This window comes from Anomalospiza imberbis, chromosome 4 (assembly GCF_031753505.1).
Source record: "Anomalospiza imberbis isolate Cuckoo-Finch-1a 21T00152 chromosome 4, ASM3175350v1, whole genome shotgun sequence".
Lineage (NCBI taxonomy): Eukaryota > Metazoa > Chordata > Aves > Passeriformes > Viduidae > Anomalospiza > Anomalospiza imberbis.
In genome coordinates, this window is record NC_089684.1 from 21,463,121 (window position 1) to 21,484,636 (window position 21,516).

The window sequence follows — 21,516 nt, forward strand, 5'->3', positions numbered from 1 at the left end:
TCTAGAGAATAGCTCCATGCAGGGTCATGGCTTTTTTCTGTATTTCTGTATTGCACTAGTCTCAGAATTTGTTGTGTGACTTTTGTCAAAATCTAGCTATTTACTCTTGTAAAAAAAATTTTTGTCATTCCATCAGGTATGAATAGCAGCTGATGAAGTTGAATAAATAAATTACTTTTGGTGTTTAGTCAGATAGTTGGCTTGTTGCTGTCATCAGTCTGAAATATTCCTCATTTTTCAGTTACACAAGTTTTTAATAAGCAAGAGAACGTGTATGTTATCTGTTAAGACTTGTATGTTATTCTTTAGCAATGAAATACAAAAAAAAAATGGGATGTAAAGTTAAGTCTTTATAATCAGATATGCTTTGATTTTTGGACATTGTGTAAAAACCAGTGCCTGCAGAGGAAAAGTTACCAAAAAGACCTGAAATGGCTGAGAGGGAGTGGACAGAATGAGGAAGAATAGAAAGATAAATAGAATCTCTCTAGGTGACATGAGACATGAGATCTGTACATTTTGTTCTTATTTAGAGTGCACTTTGGAAGCCTGTTATGATGATGTGTACAAATTCCTGATCAGTTGTTCACAGAAACTCCTCTTTAAGGCCATCAGTCTATGGAGGAAATGGTAATTTTTGTCAAAATACATAGTTCTGTCAAAATGTTTTGCATGGTAAGCTTTGTTGTTTCTCTACGAAGATGGTAAGGTTGTTTCTCCCAAGGTTGTAAAACAAAATGTGCTGAAAATGCAGATTTCTGCCTTTTTTTTTCTTATTTTAGATTTTGAGATGACTGAAGACTATAGGTACAATCTAGTTAGGCCTCTCTGCTGTCTTCTGAATAAGCTCTAGTTCCTCTCCAAGTTTTGAAAACCTTTTGTTCAGGTGAATTTTTTATGAATATCAGTAGGAGACTAAAGAAGAGCAAATAAAAATAAGAGAGGGTTGAGATTTTTTTTATTTCCCGATTAGGTGAGTTTCTGTTGAAGAGAGTATTTTATACTTTGTCAGCATTTTCTACACTTCCTAAGGACCAGTTCAGTGTGAAGAAACCTAGTTGTGGGATTTTGAGAAGATGTGTGTATGGCACTGAACATACCCCACCACATTCAATGCTGATCCCTTAAACTGTTCTGGAATTGTAAATGTCTCACTTTTGTTTGGAATATCCGTGGAACACTACATTTTTATGGATTAAAAAGGAAAGCATTCACTATAACATGTTGTTGGTTTGTTTGGTTTTTTTTCAGTTCTTCAAGGATCTTATGCATAGCATATGAGGTTTTGGAAGGTTTACAGTATATGAATAAGCATGGAATGGTCCACCGAGCACTCTCCCCTTGCAATATTCTTTTGGATCGAAAGGTACAGCTACAGGAATAAATCTATGGGTTTGTTTGCTGCTAGCAAGTGCTGTGCTTTGTCATAGATGGAGACTGGACAGTCAGAGTCCTTTCAATGGGGAAAAAATTACAGCTCTGGAAAGTTGTTCGATTTGTTTATTTTTTTTAACTACAATTTTCCCTCATTTCTTAAGTTTCAAATGTTTTGCTGAATTTATTTTTCTGTTCTATCCCAAACCACATTTTTTCTCTCTTCTCAAAGTGGTAATCTAAGTCTACTTGTCATCATTAACTACTCACAAAGCCTTCCTAGCTATTTGAGTAGAAGAATACTTCTCATGGCTAATTAGCTGTCAGTAATATTTCTTGTGTTCCATGGTGATATGATACTTGCCTTTTAAGAAACCAAGATATTTTTTTGTTCTTGTTAAAATATTCAAATTTAAGTATCTGTCAATTCTGTTACCACAGGCTATTGAGTTGGCAGAGAGGAATACAATTTCTGGTCATAAAAGTTGAGAGAAATTAATAGCTGCTGTTGTCCTCAGAGCAGTTTCTTCATCAGAACCAACAGCTAAAGAGTTTAACCTATGTGTATAACTCCTCTGTCAATCCTTTTTTACTCACTTTTGGTAGAATAACTAGATCCTCCCCTTGGAAGACAAAGAAAGGAGAGGACAAAAATAAGGAACACCAAAAAGAAGGAATACATATATTTTTGTATGCTTGTAAACAAATGAAAATCATAATAATGCTCTAACATGCAAAAGTATTCTAGGATTTTAAGATACTCCTAAAATCAATAAAAAAAAACAGAAGAGGGCTGTGAGACAATAAACTTCTAAGCTCTCTCCTGCCCTTTGAAAGCTTTCTGATGTAGCCTTCTCTGTTGCACCATCTGGAGGCTGGCTGAGTGTAATTCAATATTCAGCAGAAATAAGGCTTCAGTTTAACTTCTGTGCCTAATTTTTTGTTGTTGTGGTGTTAGCTTTCTGTCTTCACAAATGAAAAGAAAGTACCTGGAAAAACTGTTTAAAATACGTATTAATACTGTTAAGGGGAGCAAGATGGTAATGAATTGATGGGAGGTCTGCAGAAGCGAGGCTGGGTAAAGGGAAGAGCTGTGGAAATACTGCTCATGTTTAGGGAGTTCTGGGACTCAAACAGGATTTTGAACAGTTTTCAATCAAAAAAAATGTTCAGTGGAGTATTTAAGCCTTTTTAATTTACTGAAAATAATGCTGTAACTTAAAAAGTTCTGATGTGGTCCAGAGAAAGTGATTACTTAATGCTCTTGAGAAGTAAAAGCATTAGAAATAAACACCTCTTTAACTTGCATAAGAGATGCACTTCTGCATAAGAGATGAGGCAGAAACGTAAGAAGGTGCTTTTTGTAGGTTTCTGTCCTCTGACAGCTAACACAGCTTGAAATTATTTTTTAATTTTGTTTTTACCGTTTTTTAACTTGAACACAGATTCTTCTAATGTTGGATTCTGCTGCTCTTGATCATTTATTTTTCCCTTTGCAGGGACATGTGAAGTTGGCTAAATTTGGACTCTACCACATGACTGCTCAAGGTGTTGATGTTGATTTTCCTATAGGGTAAGGATGTAGCTACACAATACAAATATATCAGAGATTTAATTTTTCAGGAAATAAATCCTGTTTAGATCACCACTTATACAGAAGCTTCTGATAATGTGACTAAAGAGGTTGTCATCTGACTAGGTGAGATGAATGAAAAATAGAGAATGTGTACCATGCCAGTCTGTTAGCCTAACTCTGTGATGTGAGTCTCTATTCCCTAGATTTGCCTTCAGATACTAATATTTCCCTATGACTTGGATTCCTAATTTCAAATTTAGGAAAATGCACAATTAGTGCTTCACTGTTGCCCACCAATGTACAGTTTCTGTCTCTTTATAATTTTATGATTTATTTTCATGTGATCATACTGTATTACAAACCACTGCTTTGTTGCAGTGAGATTTTTGTCACTTTTTGGTTTTTTGAGGTGTCATGTTGTTTTCAAATTAAATACTGAGCTGATTCCTAAACACATGGCCAAAAGGAACTGATGTTTCCTTTCAAAATGTGATTGCATACTTTTTTTAGGTATTACACTGAAGTATTGACAAAAATAATAGTGAAAATATTATTTTTAAATCATCCGGTAGAAGGTAATATATGTCCTTAATGTTTTTTGTTACTTTTTTTTGCAAATTCAAAAGTTATTTGATGGGAATACACTATCAGTGGAAACCGACTGCCACCTTCCCAAAGTATGAGCCTAGGATACACTTATTTAATATCCTAATGCTGAAACTCAATCTGTGTTTTCCCTAAGATATAGAAATATAACACTTTGAAAGCTGAGGTTTCCTTTCACAAAATGACAGAGCTAGTGATTGGGATTTGACCTTTTCTGTAGTAAACACTAAGCTGGAGTGAAATTTTGCTGTGATGCGTAGATTTTGACTGAATAAAATAGGCAGTATTCTGTTTTCTCAGAATGCCAAATTATTCTGATTGTATAATGGGAAGTCACACTTTTTGGACAGAAGGATAGTATCTAATGTTGCTACATCTTTCTAGGTACCCATCATATCTGGCACCTGAAGTAATTGCACAGGGAATAGGCAAACCAAGTGATCACACCCAGTGTGAGAAGCCTCTGCCTTCTGGCCCTAAATCAGATCTATGGTCTCTTGGTATAATATTATTTGAGCTTTGCATGGTATGTAAAAGAAAAATTCTCTTGATTTTGACTCTGGGGGAATAGTTTCAGTAACTTGATTGCTCTTGAATGTGGGGTTAATGACACCCTGCCCATCACCCAAACCCACATATCAGAATATGCTAGCATTCCTACCTGGACAGCACTGGTTGTTCAAGGAATAGCATGCATTTCAGTATATAGGATACTTGATGTATGTGTTAACCATGAAGGATAGTTACCTGTGGAGCCACAAGAATTTGGCTGCAAGGCAGTTCCATTTAAGAGAAATTATCAGTGATACATTTTTGCTATATCATGATGTGAAACTCTTTCTGCCATAGTTGGGGTAAATAAGGTTTTTTGTTCTTACATATAGTTTTGATATGTCTAAAATTCACATGTGGAAGCTTATTTCACTGGTTTTGTATAAAGATGGGTTACAATGTTATCTAAATATTTTAATGTAGTAACTGTTTCTTTCAAATTCAAGTGTAATTTGATTTTGTTGTTTTTTAGGGGAGAAAGTTATTTCAGAGTTTGGAGATAGCAGAAAGATTGAAATTTATACTTATGTTAGGTAAGTAGCACAAAATCAATTTTACAAGACTAATCAGCTTATGATGGTCAGACCTAAAGCACTTTACCTTTGTCATCTTTCATCTACAGATTTAAATAGACATTTGTAGAGTGTTGCTTCCCTAGGGGAAGTATGGAGCTGGATGCCAGGGAAAAAAACTTGGGAAGAGCTGGCAGTATATTAGAGTAAGGGCAAACTATTAAGGAAAAATAAAAGACAAGAAAACATCCTCAAGAATGATGGTTGTTTTCATGTTTATTTGTTGGTTTGTGTTGCAGGAGGTTTCTGAAATGAGTTAGGAATTGAGGAAAACTATCTCCTACAATGCCTGTGTAGTAATGGCCAAGTAGGGAGAAGCAGGACTCAAATAGGAAGACAGAAATAAAGAGAAATGAGAAGTGCTTTAGTGAACTCAGGCTTTTGTCTCTGGTTTTGCATTCAAACTATAAAACATCACTGCACAAGTGAATTTTGGCTTAATGTAGATGAGTCCAGAAGTAGGACTATCCTTGCAGCTTTTAAAACTTGATTTCTGGTGGTATTTATGTATAAACCATGGGAAGGGGAAAGGCATGAGTTTGCAAATTGAAGCAGTTATCATTATCCAGGGCAAACAGCAATACTGTTAAAATTAATTGCTCTCAGGAGAAATATCTTTTTCATCCAGCAGCTAGTGCGTGAGTGCTGACATTCTGACTGTTTTGGGGTTTTGGTAACAAGGTTTCCTGAGGTATCTCCATACACTTCAATCTGAATTCAAGTTGTTGGTTTATCTGCTGAAAAGCATTCAGGTCTTGACTTAGGAATTATTTGTTCAATAAAATAGTGCCAAGAAATTCTAAAATACTGCTAATATTATCTGCAAGGAACAACACAGGCAAAAATTACTTCAAGATTCATGTAGCTACCCTTAAGTTCTTCCAAGGATTTCTTTTTTAAAAAATTTTTTTATTTATAAGTTGAAAGACTGTTTTACTTTATTTGGCAGAGACTGACACTCTGTACTAGGCCTCTGTAAATAGGTACTCACTGTTACCTTAGAAGTGCTACTTAACTTTCCTAGGCTTCTGTCTGCATAGGTTATAAAATTTTTCATTTCTGATTTTGATAATTCACTTTCAAGTGATGTGGCAGCATCAGTAAAAAGCCAAAATTAAGTGTTTTTTATTTGAGGGGGCATTTATTTGTTATCCTGCTTAATTGTTATCACTTTATTAATAATCTTTAACTTTTTGTTGTTCTGTTTGTTTTCCAAAGGCTGTGTAGATGATATTGTAACTGTGTTGGCTGAAGAACATGGTTGCCTTGATATTGTTAAGGTTTGTGAAACTCATTTGCTTTTCTACGCTGTCTTACCCAGAATAATTTATTATTGCTGCATAGTAATTTGCATATTTATTTTTTTAATTCATTTGGTCACTTACTGTATTGCAGTATGATGAAAAATTTTTAAGTCCAAAGTACATACCTAAGATCCTTTCAAATAGCCAGCACTGGTAATATTGTTTCTTAAAATTGCTGTCAGTCTCAGTAAATGTTAATGCTGAATAGTTTAATAAGCTATACATTTTCTTTAAAGTTTTGGTGATTATGTATTTTTCTTCCAGAAATTAAGTCTTCTGTCTGGTCCACTTTACAGATTCTGATAGTGTATGTTTATATAGTTCAACATTTCCTTACCCACAAAAATTATTACTGAATTTTAGTGTCTGTATATTTTGGGACCTTATATGAAAGAGTTCTGATTGTTAGCAGAAGGAAGTGGTGTGGTACTGCATTGCTTCCAGCAGGGAAAAGAATATCTAAATTAGAAAAGTAAGTAAAAGACTGCATACATTGCAAATTTTTTTCCGATTTTTTTTTTCCCCCTAAATGTAAGATTAGGAGGTTAGAAGAATTGCTTCCCCAGAATTTTGGTCTCACACGGCCAACCTCATGTGCATAGGTGTGAAATTTTATTGCCCTCAATGGAATATCCTGTATGTTAAAAGTTAAGTATGAGCCAAGTGACGTGCTGAATTAAGACAGTAATAAGCAGACCTCCTCCATATTTTTCTTATGTTCCAGGACCTTTCTGAAAATGTCATAGCTCTACTGAAGAAATGCCTTACGTTCCAGCCTTCTAAGAGGCAAGTATTCAGTCCAAGGGCCTGGTGAACTCTGTGGGTTACTATGAAATTAGAAGAACTATTGCTGAACCTTTTTTTGAAATACTGAATTTGGGCTACCTATAAGAAATTCTCCGTTTTGTGCTTTGCAGTGTTTAAAAGAGAAGAATTAGAGGTCTGAATTTGAGCTGTAAACAGACTAGTTTGTTGTGCTGCATGAATTGAAAAACGTTGGTAGACATTTTTTGCTATTAAAATTTCTGAAACCCAATATAATTTAAAATACCTTGCTAATATTCATTACTGGGGACCTTTATTGCTGAAATGCAATGTTTTTGGGAGCACTTTGCTCTAATTTTTTTATCCTCTTCTCTTAACTGAAGGCCAACTCCAGAGGAATTGCTACATGACAGTTTATTCAGTGAAGTATCCCCACTATATCCTCCCTTCCACAAACCTGCTGGTCTGTTCTCATCTTCTCCAAGGTGTGCCAATTTAACACTACCTGAAGACATAAGTCAATTATGTAAAGGTAAAAGCAGGTAGTGGGATAAATGTCATTGGAGGGGGAAGGAAAATAGTGTTATTGCATTTTCTCTCCAACAAATTATTGACAGAGACTGTTAAATGTTACAATACTAGATTAATGGAATGAGTTGTTTAATGGAGGGAGACATGGACAAATGTGTTTTCAGGGATGCGTGCAAGTGAAAGGCGTCAAATCTTAATTTTATGCTTCAAACTCAGGGGAAAAAATAACATTAGTATTCAAGTCCATGTTGCAAAAGCAGTGTCAGAATTTGGACACATGCATGTATAAAGTCTTTTTTTTTCTGCTATTGATAATTGAATTCTGCTAGATCATAACTTAAGGTGATTTTTGGAAGTACTGGAAAGCAAAGTCATTGTGAAAGAGGTCACATTCTGGACTAAAAGATTAAAGTTCTAAGTTTTAAACTACAGTATGTTGAAAATGTTATGGCTCTTAAATTCTGATTAGTTTATTTCTTATGAACTTGGAGATGTTTAGAAAATCTCATCTAGACAAAGATTTTTTGCCATGTTAGAGTGAGTGTGGTATGTGAAGGGAAGAGAGGTTACAGCTACTCAGTAGGAATCTCTTGTTTCTTATTTTAAGTCTTAGTGCTATGTACAAAACACTGTTACATTTTTTTTAAAACCACACAGGAAGCAAAAATCCACACTCAAGGTATTCATGTAAGGGATTCATGGCAAACTGCAGAAATACCTGCATTTTTAATGACTTCTTTCCTCAAATCTCCTTAAAGAGCACTTGCAAAGGAAAGATCACTTTTCCTCTAACTTCACATTAAGGTTATGACCTTTCAAGCAGAACAATTTTTTTTTCAACAGTATGTGTTTAGAGTTGTAGAAAGAAGTACAAACTGCCTAAAAGGCTGTAATTTATTTTTGTGTCATTTCTCCCAACAGATGAAGATAATGATTACCTAGCAGAAAGATCAGTTGAAGAGGTTTATTATCTCTGGTGTTTGGCTGGAGGAGACTTGGAGAAAGAACTTGTCAACAAGGAAATAATTCGATCAAAGCCACCTGTCTGCACACTTCCCAAGTAAGGATGGAGAAGCACTTTAAAGGGATGGATGGATGGATGGATGGATGGATGGAGAACACTAGTGATTGCAAGAGAACATACTTAAAGACCTGTAGATATGAAAAACACTGAAAATGGCATTTTTGAACTGAAGGAAACTTACCTCTTACCCAGTCTAAGGCAATTCTTGAATGCCTTGTATCTGTCACCTAGCTATTGCTTTTTGAGATTTGAAAATATGCTAGTGAAGTGGAAAATACTGAAATGGGAGTCTCTAAATTTTTCACACTTTGCAACAGCATTAAGTTTTAGTAATAATGTCTCACTGTGCTTCAGAGGGATATTTATCATTTAATGTGTTATCTAGCGAATTCTCATATTCTGAATTCCCTTTCACAGAGCAGCATTACTGAATGGAGAGCCCAGTTATTCAGCAGATCAGCTAATTACTTTTTTCAAAATGCTTTGTTTTATGGCTTAGAACTCCTTAACAGCATTTTAGTGATTGCTACTTTTATCTTACTGCTGCACATGTTGCAATTTTATGTAGAACATCGATGTTTTAATCCTATGATCTGATCTTAATAGCAAAATTAAGTATTAAGTGCTCATATATATCAATTTACTGTTTCTGTGTTTAAAAACCAGATGAAGTATGTGTACAGCCAAAATGCAATATCTTTTAAAAGAAAAATGGTGGAAATAGATTTTAAGTGTTATTTTGGTATCAAAATTAGTGTGAGATTTTTGAGGAGTTGCTTATTTCTTTGCCCATAAGTGAATGCAGGTGCTTTTCAATTTTGAGGGACAAATATTTTCCACCATACTATCTATCTTGAAGATGAGGAGTTAATTTCAGAAATGCAATGTATCTCTAAGTGACACTGAATGCTAGGTTAAATTCTGAAAATCTCTTTCATGTGGTCTATTTTAAAAATATCATAATAATGGAAAATTTCAGTACACTCTATCTTGGATACATTTGTATCCTTAGATGGACCGCAGGTGAAAAGGTCAGACTTTTGCTTGGGGTTTTTTGTCATGATGGGAACTGCCTTTCATATGATAATAATATTTTATTTTTGCTTTTCACAATAAATGACAGGCCTGTTCTGTGCGAGATCAAGGCATAAAAGGGGTTATTAATCCCGTATCTCATAACTATTTCTTTATGTGCAAAGCAAAGTTATAGAAAAAATGAAATGTGCCATTTTACAGGAAAAGCTATCCGAATAACTTAAGGTTATTGTACATTCCCTAGATAGCAGGTATCATGCCATGCAGAGTCAATACAGTATACTTCTAAGACCTAATACTTTGTTTTAAAGAGGAAACTTCTTGATGTAAGAGATTTTTTTCCTAGCTCAAGTCCTGTGTTATAAAATAACCTGATTTTTTTGTTCTTGTTTTTGAAGCTTTTTATTAGAAGATGGTGAGAGCTTTGGGCAAGGACGAGATAGAAGTTCCCTCCTAGATGACACAACTGTGACTTTGTCTCTGTGCCAGCTCCGAAACGTACGAGTGATATTGTGCATTTCTTACATTCTTCTCTGCAGAAACATTTCTTTAAAGGGAATGTGTAACAGCAGCTCCTACTGCTGTTTCTACCAACAGAAGTGCCACTGATTCCGAGAGAACACTTCTTAGTGTCCAAGTCAGATTCTGGTTTGTGCTGTTAAATTGCTTTGCCTGCAAAAGCTTAGCAAATTTGATTTGTCTTCTATCCCTCCCTTTCCTTTTTCTGTTACCTGCTTTGTCCCAGTGTAGTGCAAATAGTTCTGTACCACTTGGTATTCTCCAGGATTGCAACAACTATTTGCTCAGGGAATGTCTTCTGTATGCTTTAATTGCTGTCTGTCAGTGGCTCACATTATCCAAAATAAAAAATAAGCCAATTCATTTCAGTTTCAGCTCCTCAAAAGCTTTATACTTAACATTGGATACCAATTTTCCGCTAGTTGGTCATTAATTTTTGGAATATATGGCATGAAATGGCTAGTTCAAAAGATCTCCTCGAAGCATTTTGCAAAAATACTGTAATGCTGTTTTCTTCATCTTCATTGGGAAAATCAACACATGATAACTCATGATTTTGATTGATGTAATGATCAGTTACAAGAAATACTGCATATATCACTGAAATGTTTTCATTGTTTACATGGCTTTGCTCATGTAGAGCTTTATTGCTGTCAAATTGGGAAACTATACTGCACTGTTTGCAGCTTGCTTTTTATAGTAGCAAATTCAATTCTGTCAGGTTCTTTTTGAAAAACCCTTTTCATAATACAGGGGTTAGGACAAAAAAGAAGGCGACTCCTGACTCTGCCACCTTAATATTGGAGGTAGTGTGTCAAACACTGTGTAAACACATCTCTTCAGTAGAACTTTGCACTGCTTCAGACAAATGCATCAAGGCAGACCAAAGAACTGAGTTATTTTCTTCAGTTGATCAGTGGGGCTTGCAAGGCAGGAGGGAGGTTAAAAATATGCAAGATCTATTTTAAACATAATACACACTGCAGCTTCTGCTGTTGTTCTCACTAGAGGGCAGTTTTTAAGGCTTTTTTTAAACATTTTGATCTGTGATTTTAGATATTGCTGCCTACTTCTATAAATGCAACAGGAAATAATTACATACTGAAGTTTAATTTTGTGGAACATGCAAGACTGAACCTTGCAGCTTTAGTTGAAATAAGTTTTTCAACTTGTGCAATTTTTCAGACACCTTTTATAGGGCAGAGCATGATGCTTTTAATCAAAAGAGGAACAGTACTGAGTGAACAGAGAATGAACTCTTCTGTCAGCCCCAAGAGGAGCAGGCTGTGTGCTGTGTGCCTGCAAGTTGAGGGCTGAACTACAAAACAGAGCACTGCAGGGAGCATGTCATTAAACATTAATCATGCACCCTAAGAGGTCTGAAAACTTCAGTCAAAAATCCAGCCATGTTTGTCTGTCACCTTTGCTGAGTGTATTTCCTACAAGGAATTCAAGTTTGCATAACTTCTGACCTGATTAGAACCATAAAAGCAAGTTGGCAGTTGCTTTGCAGCTACTTGGATAGGAAGTCGATGTAGAAAAATGAGGAAATAATGAACTGTGTAATACAATAGATCTATTAATCCATGGTGCCTATAAATGATTTTTTGTGTGGAAATAGGTTTATGGATATCTTTAGGCAGGAGAACTTCCATCAGCTCCGAAAGCTTGTATTAGCAAAAGGTTTTATTGTTGAATGGACAATACGCTTCATTGCTGGCAAAGGACTGAGCTAATGCTTGGGTCTCAAGGCAAGTTATTGAATTTGACAAATTAATTGCTATTTAATAGCTTTTTTATTCCACTAAGATTTCCACTTGAATTCTGACCAGCATTCTGATAACAAATTATTTTTCTTTCTCCTTTCAGAGACTGAAGGATGTTGGTGGAGAAGCATTTTATCCATTGCTGGAAGATGAGTAAGTATGTTTGTAAGTTGGTAACTGTAATGTTTGTTAGCTGGTAAGTTGGTAAGTTGGTACATCTGTAACACACTGAATTTTGAGTTATTAGTTTTATTTGAGTGGCACACTGCATAGATAAACGCATCTGCCTCCCAAAAGCCAAACTAACATGCCTTTGTTTGGCTCTGAAAGTCAAGAGCTGATAAACATGCTGCACTTCAGGCCCTGATACCAAACTGAGGATCTTAGCCTCTGTCCTGGAAATCAATTCTTTGTGTTGAATATTCAAAATTATTAGTTTATTCTTGTTTCTAACTATGAAATGCTTCATGTATTAATTCTTTCAAGTGATTTGTTTTGTCTTGCTGTTCACTATTACTACCATTTTTTTCCAGCCAGCCAGCTTTACCTCATTCCAATAGTAGCAATGAGCTCTCTGCAGCTGCTACTCTTCCTCTGATCATCCGGGAGAGGGACACAGAGTACCAGCTAAATAGAATTGTCCTGTTTGACAGGCTGTTGAAGGTATGGAGTCCTTGTGATGCTGGATAATTGCATTTGGTCTGTTAACTGGAAGATTTAGAGAGACCAAGTAATTGTAAAAGGAAGCAGAAGTACAAGAGACCATAGTAGAAAAGAGGGAAGGAAAAACCCTTCCGAAGTATAAGAAGATTGACAATAAAAATAGAACAAATTATTCTCAGCACTGGTGAATATAAAAGTGTATTTTAAGGTATCCACATGGAAATAGAGCTGCTGCTAATACTGTTTATTTACTGATGAAAATAATTTTACATCCTTTATTTCATAATAGACTAAGCTATTATAGGTATAAATATGTCTGTAACTTTTCTGCATTTCCAAGCAGTAAATGGCAAAGGCATGGCAATGCCATATTATAAATGTGAGGTTTATACTGGATAAAGGAATAGCAGCCCCTAATTTACATATCTGCAGAGAGATAGCCTGTTTAAGAATGAGAGAGCTGATGCATATTATCAAGGATAAACTAAAAATGTTTAATAAAACCAAGATGGATATATATTATGAAAAGAAAGATAATGAAGAAAAAATGAAGAAAATTGTACAAATTTGGATTACTAGATCTATCTAGTATATACCAAAGCACATGGATCCATTTATGAGAAAGAGCAGATATTTTAACATCAAACAGTAGTCTTTCATCCAGGCCTTCCAGTTAGGGATTAAATTCACTTCTTGTGAAGCTTGTATTTGCTGCTTTCATTTGGGGAAAGACTGTCCCAGGTTTGGGATTTGAATTGTTTCAGTTACCTGATAACATTTTTTTTTTTTTGTGGTTAATCTCTTCTCTTTGAAGGCCTACCCATACAAGAAAAACCAAATTTGGAAAGAAGCCAGGATTGACATCCCTCCCCTTTTGAGAGGCATAACCTGGGCTGCCTTGTTGGGTGTTGAGGTAAGGGTGTTCAGAGAAGTTCCAGTACTGACTGGGGATGGAGTGCATTAGGAACGGGGTTGACAAGGAAGCTGGAATGTGTTTAAAGATCTGGCAGGTAGGTTACTGGAATTTCAAACAAAATGAGTAATGAAATTTTGCAAATAAAGTAAGGTTATTTGATTTCAGAAAGCGTATGTGAACTCGACTGCCTTTAATTTTGATTATTATTTTCAGTGGAAAATAATATCCTGACATTTGGTAGTTAACTGAGGTTTTTTGTTTTGATTTTTTAATATTTTGACAAATGCAGTTCACAGTCTTGCTCCAGCAGTAGTTGAACAAAACAGGAGAAAACACATGAAATGTCTTTTTCTTACCTACCAATCAATACACTTCCCAGAAAGAATGGAGAAAAAGTCAATCAAATACAGACAGTTCTTTTGGACAATGGAATGTCCCAAAAATAAGGGGTCCTCACAGAGTTGCTGGACTACCCAGCTTTTGGATTTACCTTGCTTGCAACCCTGCAGCGGCAGATCATAAAGATTCTTAGAGATAACACATCCTAGGTTATTCAGGAGATTTAGCTTAGGATGTGATCTTCTGAATACTACATAATATGATCAACAAAAAAAGCTGTAAAGGTGAAGAAAAACTGCTGGTCGGGCTTGTAACCTGCGTCTTAGGAAATGAATCAATTCTCATGCTTCAGCAACTTGCCATCTGTAAAATATGGGTGTTTTCCTGTCCCATAACATTAAAATGGACTTGTTAATATTCGTGCCTTGGGTTTTATGCATGGACTGGCTACTTAAGTCAATTTGGCAATATCAATTAACAGGCAGCTGGATTCAGTGCCTTTAGAGATGATGCTGAAAGCCACTTGCCGGTGGCTGAGGTAAGCACTGTATTTAAACTGAGAGCATCTCTTGACTTGAAAATGGGAAACTAGAAAGTGCATAGCTTTCCGTGTAAACAACTGAAAATGACTGAAGATCGTGCTGAGGAGATCTATATAGGAAGGTCTGTATGTCTTGAGTTAGTAACAGAATAAAGATGGTTTCGTTGAAATTAAGCTGTTGGAATCTTCTGTTCTTCTGCTAACTAAAGTTCCTAGCAAAAACAGTCAGCTTCTCATATCAGCATGTACATTGTCATATGCACTTATGTTGGCAGGGGCTTTCTAAATTCAAATATTCTTCTTCCACATTTAGGGTGCCATAGAAGCAAAATATGATGCCATTGATAAAGACACACCGATTCCTACAGACAGACAAGTAAGACAATGTTACCAAATACTGTCATTTGAAGATCTTTCCCACTCAACACTTGCCTATTGCAGCACACGTGGTGGATAACAGCAATATGGTTCCCCTTGCCCTCCAGCCTTACACTCTAGCAAAAATCTTGCAAAACAGATCAACACAAGTACTTTAACTCAACTTGCAAAATGGGGAAGCTGAAATCCCTTTTTACTTTATATCACTGTTTCTGTAGCAGCAAGCAGTGTAGTGAACAATATTCATGATTTGTTGTTAAAAATCCTGGGTTTACCAAATGCTTGTTGTGCCTGTTGGACCTTGTAGCCATAATGCTGAGGTCCTGTAATGTGAGCTGTACTTCATAGAAGTGGGTGTTTGAGCAATTTGGTTCTCCAAGAAGAGAATGTTCTCAAATGTTCTCTTACCAGACACAAAAAGACATTACAAACAACAACTGTTCCTTTCAGCTGGGTGAAGAAAAATTTTCCATCAAATTGGTTGCAACATTGAGAACTCTGACTTGGTTACCTTTCAGAGCAAAGCAATATTACCACCTATAATGAGAAGTAAAAAAACTGTAACTGTCATCTGTTTTCTGCCTTTTTCAAGGGCTAGAACCCTTTAAAAATAAGAGTGTAGAAAAGGAGAAGAAAAAGAAATCTCTATTTTTAAACTTTGACAAGTGTGTTAGGTTCCCTGTCAGTTTTGGTTTTGAGAGTGATGGAGGAAGCAGATCGTGTATGATGGTGGTCTGACCTACATATTTTGGCTGACTGCTACCTCTAGTATTGCAAGGTTGCTGTAGTGCTGCCCCACTCATCCCAGTTTCTCTTTGTATGCTTGGCTGTGGTGCAGATTGAAGTTGATATTCCTCGTTGCCATCAATATGATGAACTGCTGTCATCACCAGAGGGTCATGCAAAGTTCAGACGTGTATTGAAGGCCTGGGTTGTTTCCCATCCTAATTTGGTGTACTGGCAAGGTGAGTTTGACTGGTTGGCAAGGGCAGATAATTGAATGGAAAGCTTTGATTGACTTAAAAGTACCTCCTGCTTTTCACCCCCACAATAAGCCTTTTTTTGGATGCTTTCCTTTCTGCTTCCTTTGAAGAATGAATCTGTGGGTTATTGCAAATTTAAATCCTAATAACTTATATTTAATTTGGAATAAAATATTGCCCCACTCTTTGTTATATATTCAGTCTTCATAAGTTTCAGTCACTTTATTTTAAAAAGAAAAGTCTGTTTCTTGCTAGTAAGCTCCAAGATAATACTGCAAAAGTTGCTGAGTTCTTGGAACAGTAATTGGCATTTCTTGGATGCCTTGGCAGAATAATCAATTTGGCAATATAGCTGAACAATTTGAAATCCTTGCTGTTTTCATGCATATATTTCACAGTTGTTCTCACCATTACTTGTGAAGGCCTGATAATGCAGAACCAGTATCTAGTGTGCAAATTTTCATTATAAATTAATGTCTTTATCTTGTGCATTAAAATAAATGAACTCTTTGTGCTGTTTCTTCATGGCTCTTCTCTCTTTAGGTCTTGACTCTCTTTGTGCACCATTTCTGTACTTGAATTTTAACAATGAAGGTGAGTACCTTTTTCTGCAGTGAGTGAAGAAAAGCACAGTCTCTCATCTGTATCTATGTGCAGACAGATGTGTGAATCCACTTAGAAATGGGAAGTTTCTGTATCTACAAAGGAATTTTAAAGCTCTTGTTGTCACAGGTCAAAAGAAATGGTTGGAGTTTTGAAAACTGCATGTGGTGTACTGCTCTTCAAGCAGGGGTTCAAGTACTGTTTGTTGCCAAGTGCAATAATGATATTTTTTTTAAAGCACAAACAGTCTTGAATGGAAAAAGGAAGAAATGCTGCTGTAGCACTTGTATTTTTCAGTGAAGCTGTAGTTCAGCCTTGCTTCAGGTGAATGTATTATTTGGTAACCTAAGTGTTAAACTGTCAGACAGCTTTGTTCAGAAAAGCTGATGGTAGTTTTGCCTGAAAGTTTCAGATCAGCTTTAGATATATGACCTTTATCTTCTTAGAATGTGATTTGTTCATAACAGGTGTAATCCAAGATTTTACTGTCTTGTACTTGGCTTTCTTTATATAAGGTCTCTGTGTGGGAAAACTAGTTTCTTAGGACGATGGCTCCTATTATACCTACTGTGCATGCAATCATTTTTGTGTACAGATTGATTCAGATTGATTTAAGAATTTATGCTTATTATCTGGTTAATAATTAACTTTTTAAGGTGTAATTAAATTCTGCCTCTGTCATTGCATCTGTTTTTTTAATTCTTTCAGCTCTGGCATATGCCTGCATGTCTGCTTTTATTCCAAAGTATTTGTATAACTTCTTTTTGAAGGATAATTCTCATGTTATTCAAGGTAAGTCGGTCCCTTTATTTGGTGTAGTTCTAAGAGAAGTAGGATTGTTTCTGGATATGTAAATACACTTTTTCAAGGGGTTGCAAAACTGGGATGCAGTTAAAATCATGTAACTGCTGCGCAAGAAAATTTGGAACAAAGTGTTAAGGATTCATTCAGTCCATCCTGCAAAGTTGTGAAAGCAGCAAATAGTCTTTCCAGTGTTACATTGCAAAGGCTTACCTTTCCGGTGATCAGAGTCATCCTGTTAGAGGAGCTGTTGGACAATAAGGGAAAATGAAGAAGAAGAGTACAAACTAGGGGTTCTTCAGAAATTGAAAGTTATAGTATTCAGGAAAATAGGGATTCAAGGGGAATTTCTTATTGAGCAGCTGATGTTATTCAATACAGGACAGGAGTTGGAAAACCCTGAGGAATAATGTTCCATAGTTTAGCCTTCAACAAGTATATAGGTAACTTAGATAAATTAAAACAATAGCTAGGAATGTCTGTTCTAATTGAAAAGTTATTTTAAATTTCATGGAAACATGAAAAAGGAATTGTCTCCGCCTAGAAAGTCACGTTGGCACAGTCTGTGTTGGGAAGATAATTTGTCTTCCAGACAGTCTTTAAAAAATAAAAGAAGCTGTTTCAAAAGCCATTAGTAATTAAAAGAAACAGGTGGTAATTAATGTTTTTAATTACAAGCAGTTATGAATGTTTATTGCATACTGAGTATCAGCATGGCTTGCTGTCCTTGTATTTCTTTTAAATAAATTCTTTAATATATTTCTTGTGAAACTTGTCAGCTTTAAAGTGTCTGTCATTTTTGTCTTCAAGGAAGGTAATTAAGAACTGATCAACAAAACTTTAAAGGCATTTACATATTAGATAATTGGGAGAGAGCTAATGTAAGAAGAGAATGCCAGGGTTAGGAGAGTGTATGTGTGGAAGACAATGGGTAAGAGGTGTTATGAACTGAATAAAAAATTAGGAAAAATTATTCCAGAGAACTTGTTTGCATCCTTTTGTCTGTAAAGAAAGATTGCTTGCAGCAAAGGTCTAAAGATGAAAAGAATAAATAAGTTCCTCTGGAGATGACTACTTTAGACTTCAAAATTAATAGCTTGGTAAAGATTTTTCTCAAGAGGTTATACTGTTCCATAAAATAATACTTTTGCTCTCTCTCCCCCTGCTCCAAAAAATAATACTTTTTGCTGTCCTGATGATCCATACTTTTCCTGATGTTGTTCCTAAGGAGCTTTGCAAAAATATGTATCAGCCAAAGTTAGAAATACAGGTCAGTAGAATTCTGTGAAACAAATTAGTGTAGGCATTCCTGAGTTCCTGTTCTACATCTGGCATCATCAAGGTCTCAGAAAGATTGGACCCTTTAGGTTTCTTTCAGTATTCCAATTAATCCTTTCTGGGGCTGTATGTCAAAAAACAATGTATAAATAAAGGTTTAAAGGAAGATGCTGTGTCATTTCCCTGCCTTTTTAAGGTAGAGGAAAGGGTTAAGAATATGTCATTCAACTACCCACTGCAGTTTTAGCTGCTATGTGTCTTCTGTGTAGATACAAACTATGTGGAGCATTGAGATGCCAGCACGTTCTGGAAGCAGAGTTTGCATTCTCTGTCTATTGCTCCCCAGGACTGGTTGTCCATGCCCTAACTGCTCTGTTCTTGGGAACATGGAGGAAAAGGAATTACCATCTGTTACAAAATTGCAATTATTGCCGCTTCAGCTTTCTTTTAACAGAGTGTGTGACAGTGTGGACAAAACTGGGAGAGGGGCAGATCAGAGAAAATCTGTCAGTCCTGTGTTCTGCTGTTTGCTTCTCTTCCAATTAAAAGCAAGTGTTATTTAGACAACTTAATGAAATTGTACCCATCGACCTAATAGGCCAGGCTGAAGATGTAATAAATTTTATCTTTTATGTGGGTATTTCTCCTTGCTGCTTACCTAACAGTCTTTAACTTTGCATATCAAGCATACATTACAACCTAAGTGTGTGCCAAGTTAAACCATTGTTAAAAATCCAAATTGAGAAGTACTAAAGAAGAAAAATTAAATGTTTCTTCCTCTGTATTTTATGCAACGGTAACAGGGAGTACAACAGTGGTATTCACTTGCTATTTTATTGTAGGTTTAGAATGAGTGGCTTTCCTACAGCTCTGTTGTGAGTTAGCAGCATGTGATGGCTTGTGTTTTTGACAACATTCTTGGATTTGTCATTTCAGAGTACCTGACAGTGTTTTCCCAGATGATTGCATTCCATGATCCAGAGCTGAGTAACCACCTCAATGAAATTGGGTTTATTCCAGATGTAAGTGCTAAGGATCCTTATAAGTATTGTCCAAAGGAAATAAAAAATGGAAAATGAGGGAATGTGGGATAAGATGCCTTTCCAAACTGCTTCAGTAGCACTTTGACAAAAGTGAAACTTCCATATTAATAGACCTTCCTGAATATGCTGATAAAATGGTAATGGTTTGATTCTTGTTTTATGTGCTTTAGTCTTTTCTGTTCTGCTGGGATGGTAAATACAAGAAAAATACTACTAGCCAGTTATTATAACTAAGATTCATCTTAAAAGGTATATATGCATTTATTTTTGAAATTTGGGTTAATATACAAAAAATTAGTGTACTCATAAAGTGCTAATAGCAAAATTAGTGCAGCTAATTGAATGCTGTTGATTAGCACAAATTACACATTATTTTGCAAGTTATAGAAAATGTCCGTGACCATCAATCTTGTAGATATGTCAGACCCTGGAAAATGCTAAGCAGTCATTTGCTGGAGTGTGTCTCAAATATGGGACAAGTGCATAACATAGACTCGAGTTTTATAATCCCATTGGAAAAAAAAAAATCTCTTAGATGGAGGAAAATGAAAATTAAGAACACAACCAAAAAATAGTGGAGAGGATGGACTTTGTTGGAAAAAGCAAAACCAGGCCTTCTTTAGAGCCTCACTTCTAGTTATCACCGTAAATAGTAAACTCTCCTCCTTTTTTTAGAAAGGTGTGTATAGTCAAGAAAGCCAAAATAAAAATGTTTGTCTGCCTACAAGCTTTGATGTTTCTGAAAAGCAGATTTAGGCAAAGCCATAGTGGTAACGTTAATTGACATGGTCTATATCATTCTATATTTGGCATTTAGAAATTTGGTAATTACCAGTTGGTCATAAGAACAGATGATGACTGAGAGGTCAAAATGGAAGAGGATAACTGAATGTAGGAGATGTTGATGTAGAAATGCAAATTTCATAAGTAAGAAATTTATATGCTTTACTTCTATAAGCAATACAAAGTTTAGCTTATCCGAAAAGCATTATGCTTATTAGGAAATATTTTAAGTTAAAGCAGCAAGACCAAGCCTCTGAAAGTCCTTTATTTTACATCATTCCTAAAAGAATTTGTGGGAGTTTGAGACTGGCAGATACTCATTATCACTTATTGTGATATTGTTTATTAATATTGTAATAGAAAAGAAAGTACATATTTTCATTTGTAGAGAGTGTTTTTAATTTAATAATGTTGTTTGACTAATAAAAATTTAGGACATACAGTGGAGTTAAAATGAGCAAAAGAGAAAGCCAGTGTATTGCCTAATAAAGAGAGGAGTTTGAGAAAGCCACATGTATTTCAGATGACACATCTGAAGAGGACAGGTGGGAGGAAAATGAAAGGAAAGTGAGGAGAAGGGGGAATATTTATCTGCAGAAAGCCTAAATATTTGGGTAGATGAAGTGCAAGGGTTAACAGCAACATTTAAGTTCCTGAGGGAGAATCAATTTTGCGGCATCACTATATAAATGCATTTGATGCTTATTTTTTAGAGGCTGCAGATGACCAGAACAATTATCCTGTGTATTTTGTCCAGGATGCTAGTTCCCACCAAAGAGTTAGAGATGTACTTTTCCTGACCACCTTGCAGGTCCTTGTGTGGGCTACTAATCTGTGCCAGAGCTCAGCAGCAACCCATCTTGGGTCTTATCTGATATTTCAGCAGCTCCTTGTGTCTGCCTATGCAGTTATAATTCTGCACTGAAGCCTTCCAAGGTACAAGTCAGACGGAATAGTTTGGAATCACGTTTTGCTATATTTTAGTTTCTGTTCTGCTAGTCATTGGAGAGTACATAGTCGTACATGAGCCTTGTATCTAAACCTGATAATCTATAGACAATTAGGTAATATAGTAAACAATTGCAAAAAAGGAATATTTTTTATAAATACTTGCATTGAATAAAAGTGCAAGTTCTAAAATTAACCTCTGAAGAGAGTGTGTCCTTTATGAATTATCTGTCAGGGTTCAGGTTCTTTTTAGTAAGTAAAAGTTGTTCTGCCTTTTAGATTAGTCAGAGAGGTGATTTTTTGTGACTGTAACAAGGCAGCACAGGATCCATCAAGGTGAAGGATATGCACTGTAGTAATGAGATCTGAACCAGAGTTTCGTGCTTGAGTACTAATCCTATCAAAGTAAACCCTGATTAATCTTTCATCATTGAAGCGCAGGCTCTGCTGCAGGGAAGATTGTGTTCCTGGCACCCTTCTCATTTGCTTCAGGTCACGTAGCTCCCAGAATATTGAACACTGCTGAAGCTTGAGTCGTGAATATTATTAGCTGATGTGGTGCCTGGATTAAGTACATTGCTGTGGCTATGTGATTTACATATAAATAGAGGGATAA

General features: G+C 35.7%; 1 protein-coding gene across 3 annotated transcripts in view; it reads left to right on the forward strand.

The window, feature by feature from the left end:
• The window catches only part of TBCK (TBC1 domain containing kinase), a 90,404-nt gene that overhangs the window by 21,335 nt on the left and 47,553 nt on the right, over positions 1–21,516 (forward strand). For all 3 annotated transcript variants that reach the window (XM_068187455.1, XM_068187456.1, XM_068187457.1), the window contains 17 exons: positions 1,252–1,366; positions 2,874–2,947; positions 3,941–4,082; positions 4,581–4,641; positions 5,899–5,960; positions 6,709–6,770; positions 7,133–7,281; positions 8,202–8,340; positions 9,738–9,837; positions 11,728–11,777; positions 12,158–12,287; positions 13,102–13,200; positions 14,397–14,459; positions 15,300–15,426; positions 15,988–16,038; positions 16,756–16,839; positions 19,063–19,148. In XM_068187455.1, coding sequence (XP_068043556.1) covers positions 1,252–1,366; positions 2,874–2,947; positions 3,941–4,082; positions 4,581–4,641; positions 5,899–5,960; positions 6,709–6,770; positions 7,133–7,281; positions 8,202–8,340; positions 9,738–9,837; positions 11,728–11,777; positions 12,158–12,287; positions 13,102–13,200; positions 14,397–14,459; positions 15,300–15,426; positions 15,988–16,038; positions 16,756–16,839; positions 19,063–19,148 — 1,594 coding nt within the window. The remainder of the gene's footprint in view (positions 1–1,251; positions 1,367–2,873; positions 2,948–3,940; positions 4,083–4,580; positions 4,642–5,898; positions 5,961–6,708; positions 6,771–7,132; positions 7,282–8,201; positions 8,341–9,737; positions 9,838–11,727; positions 11,778–12,157; positions 12,288–13,101; positions 13,201–14,396; positions 14,460–15,299; positions 15,427–15,987; positions 16,039–16,755; positions 16,840–19,062; positions 19,149–21,516) is intronic.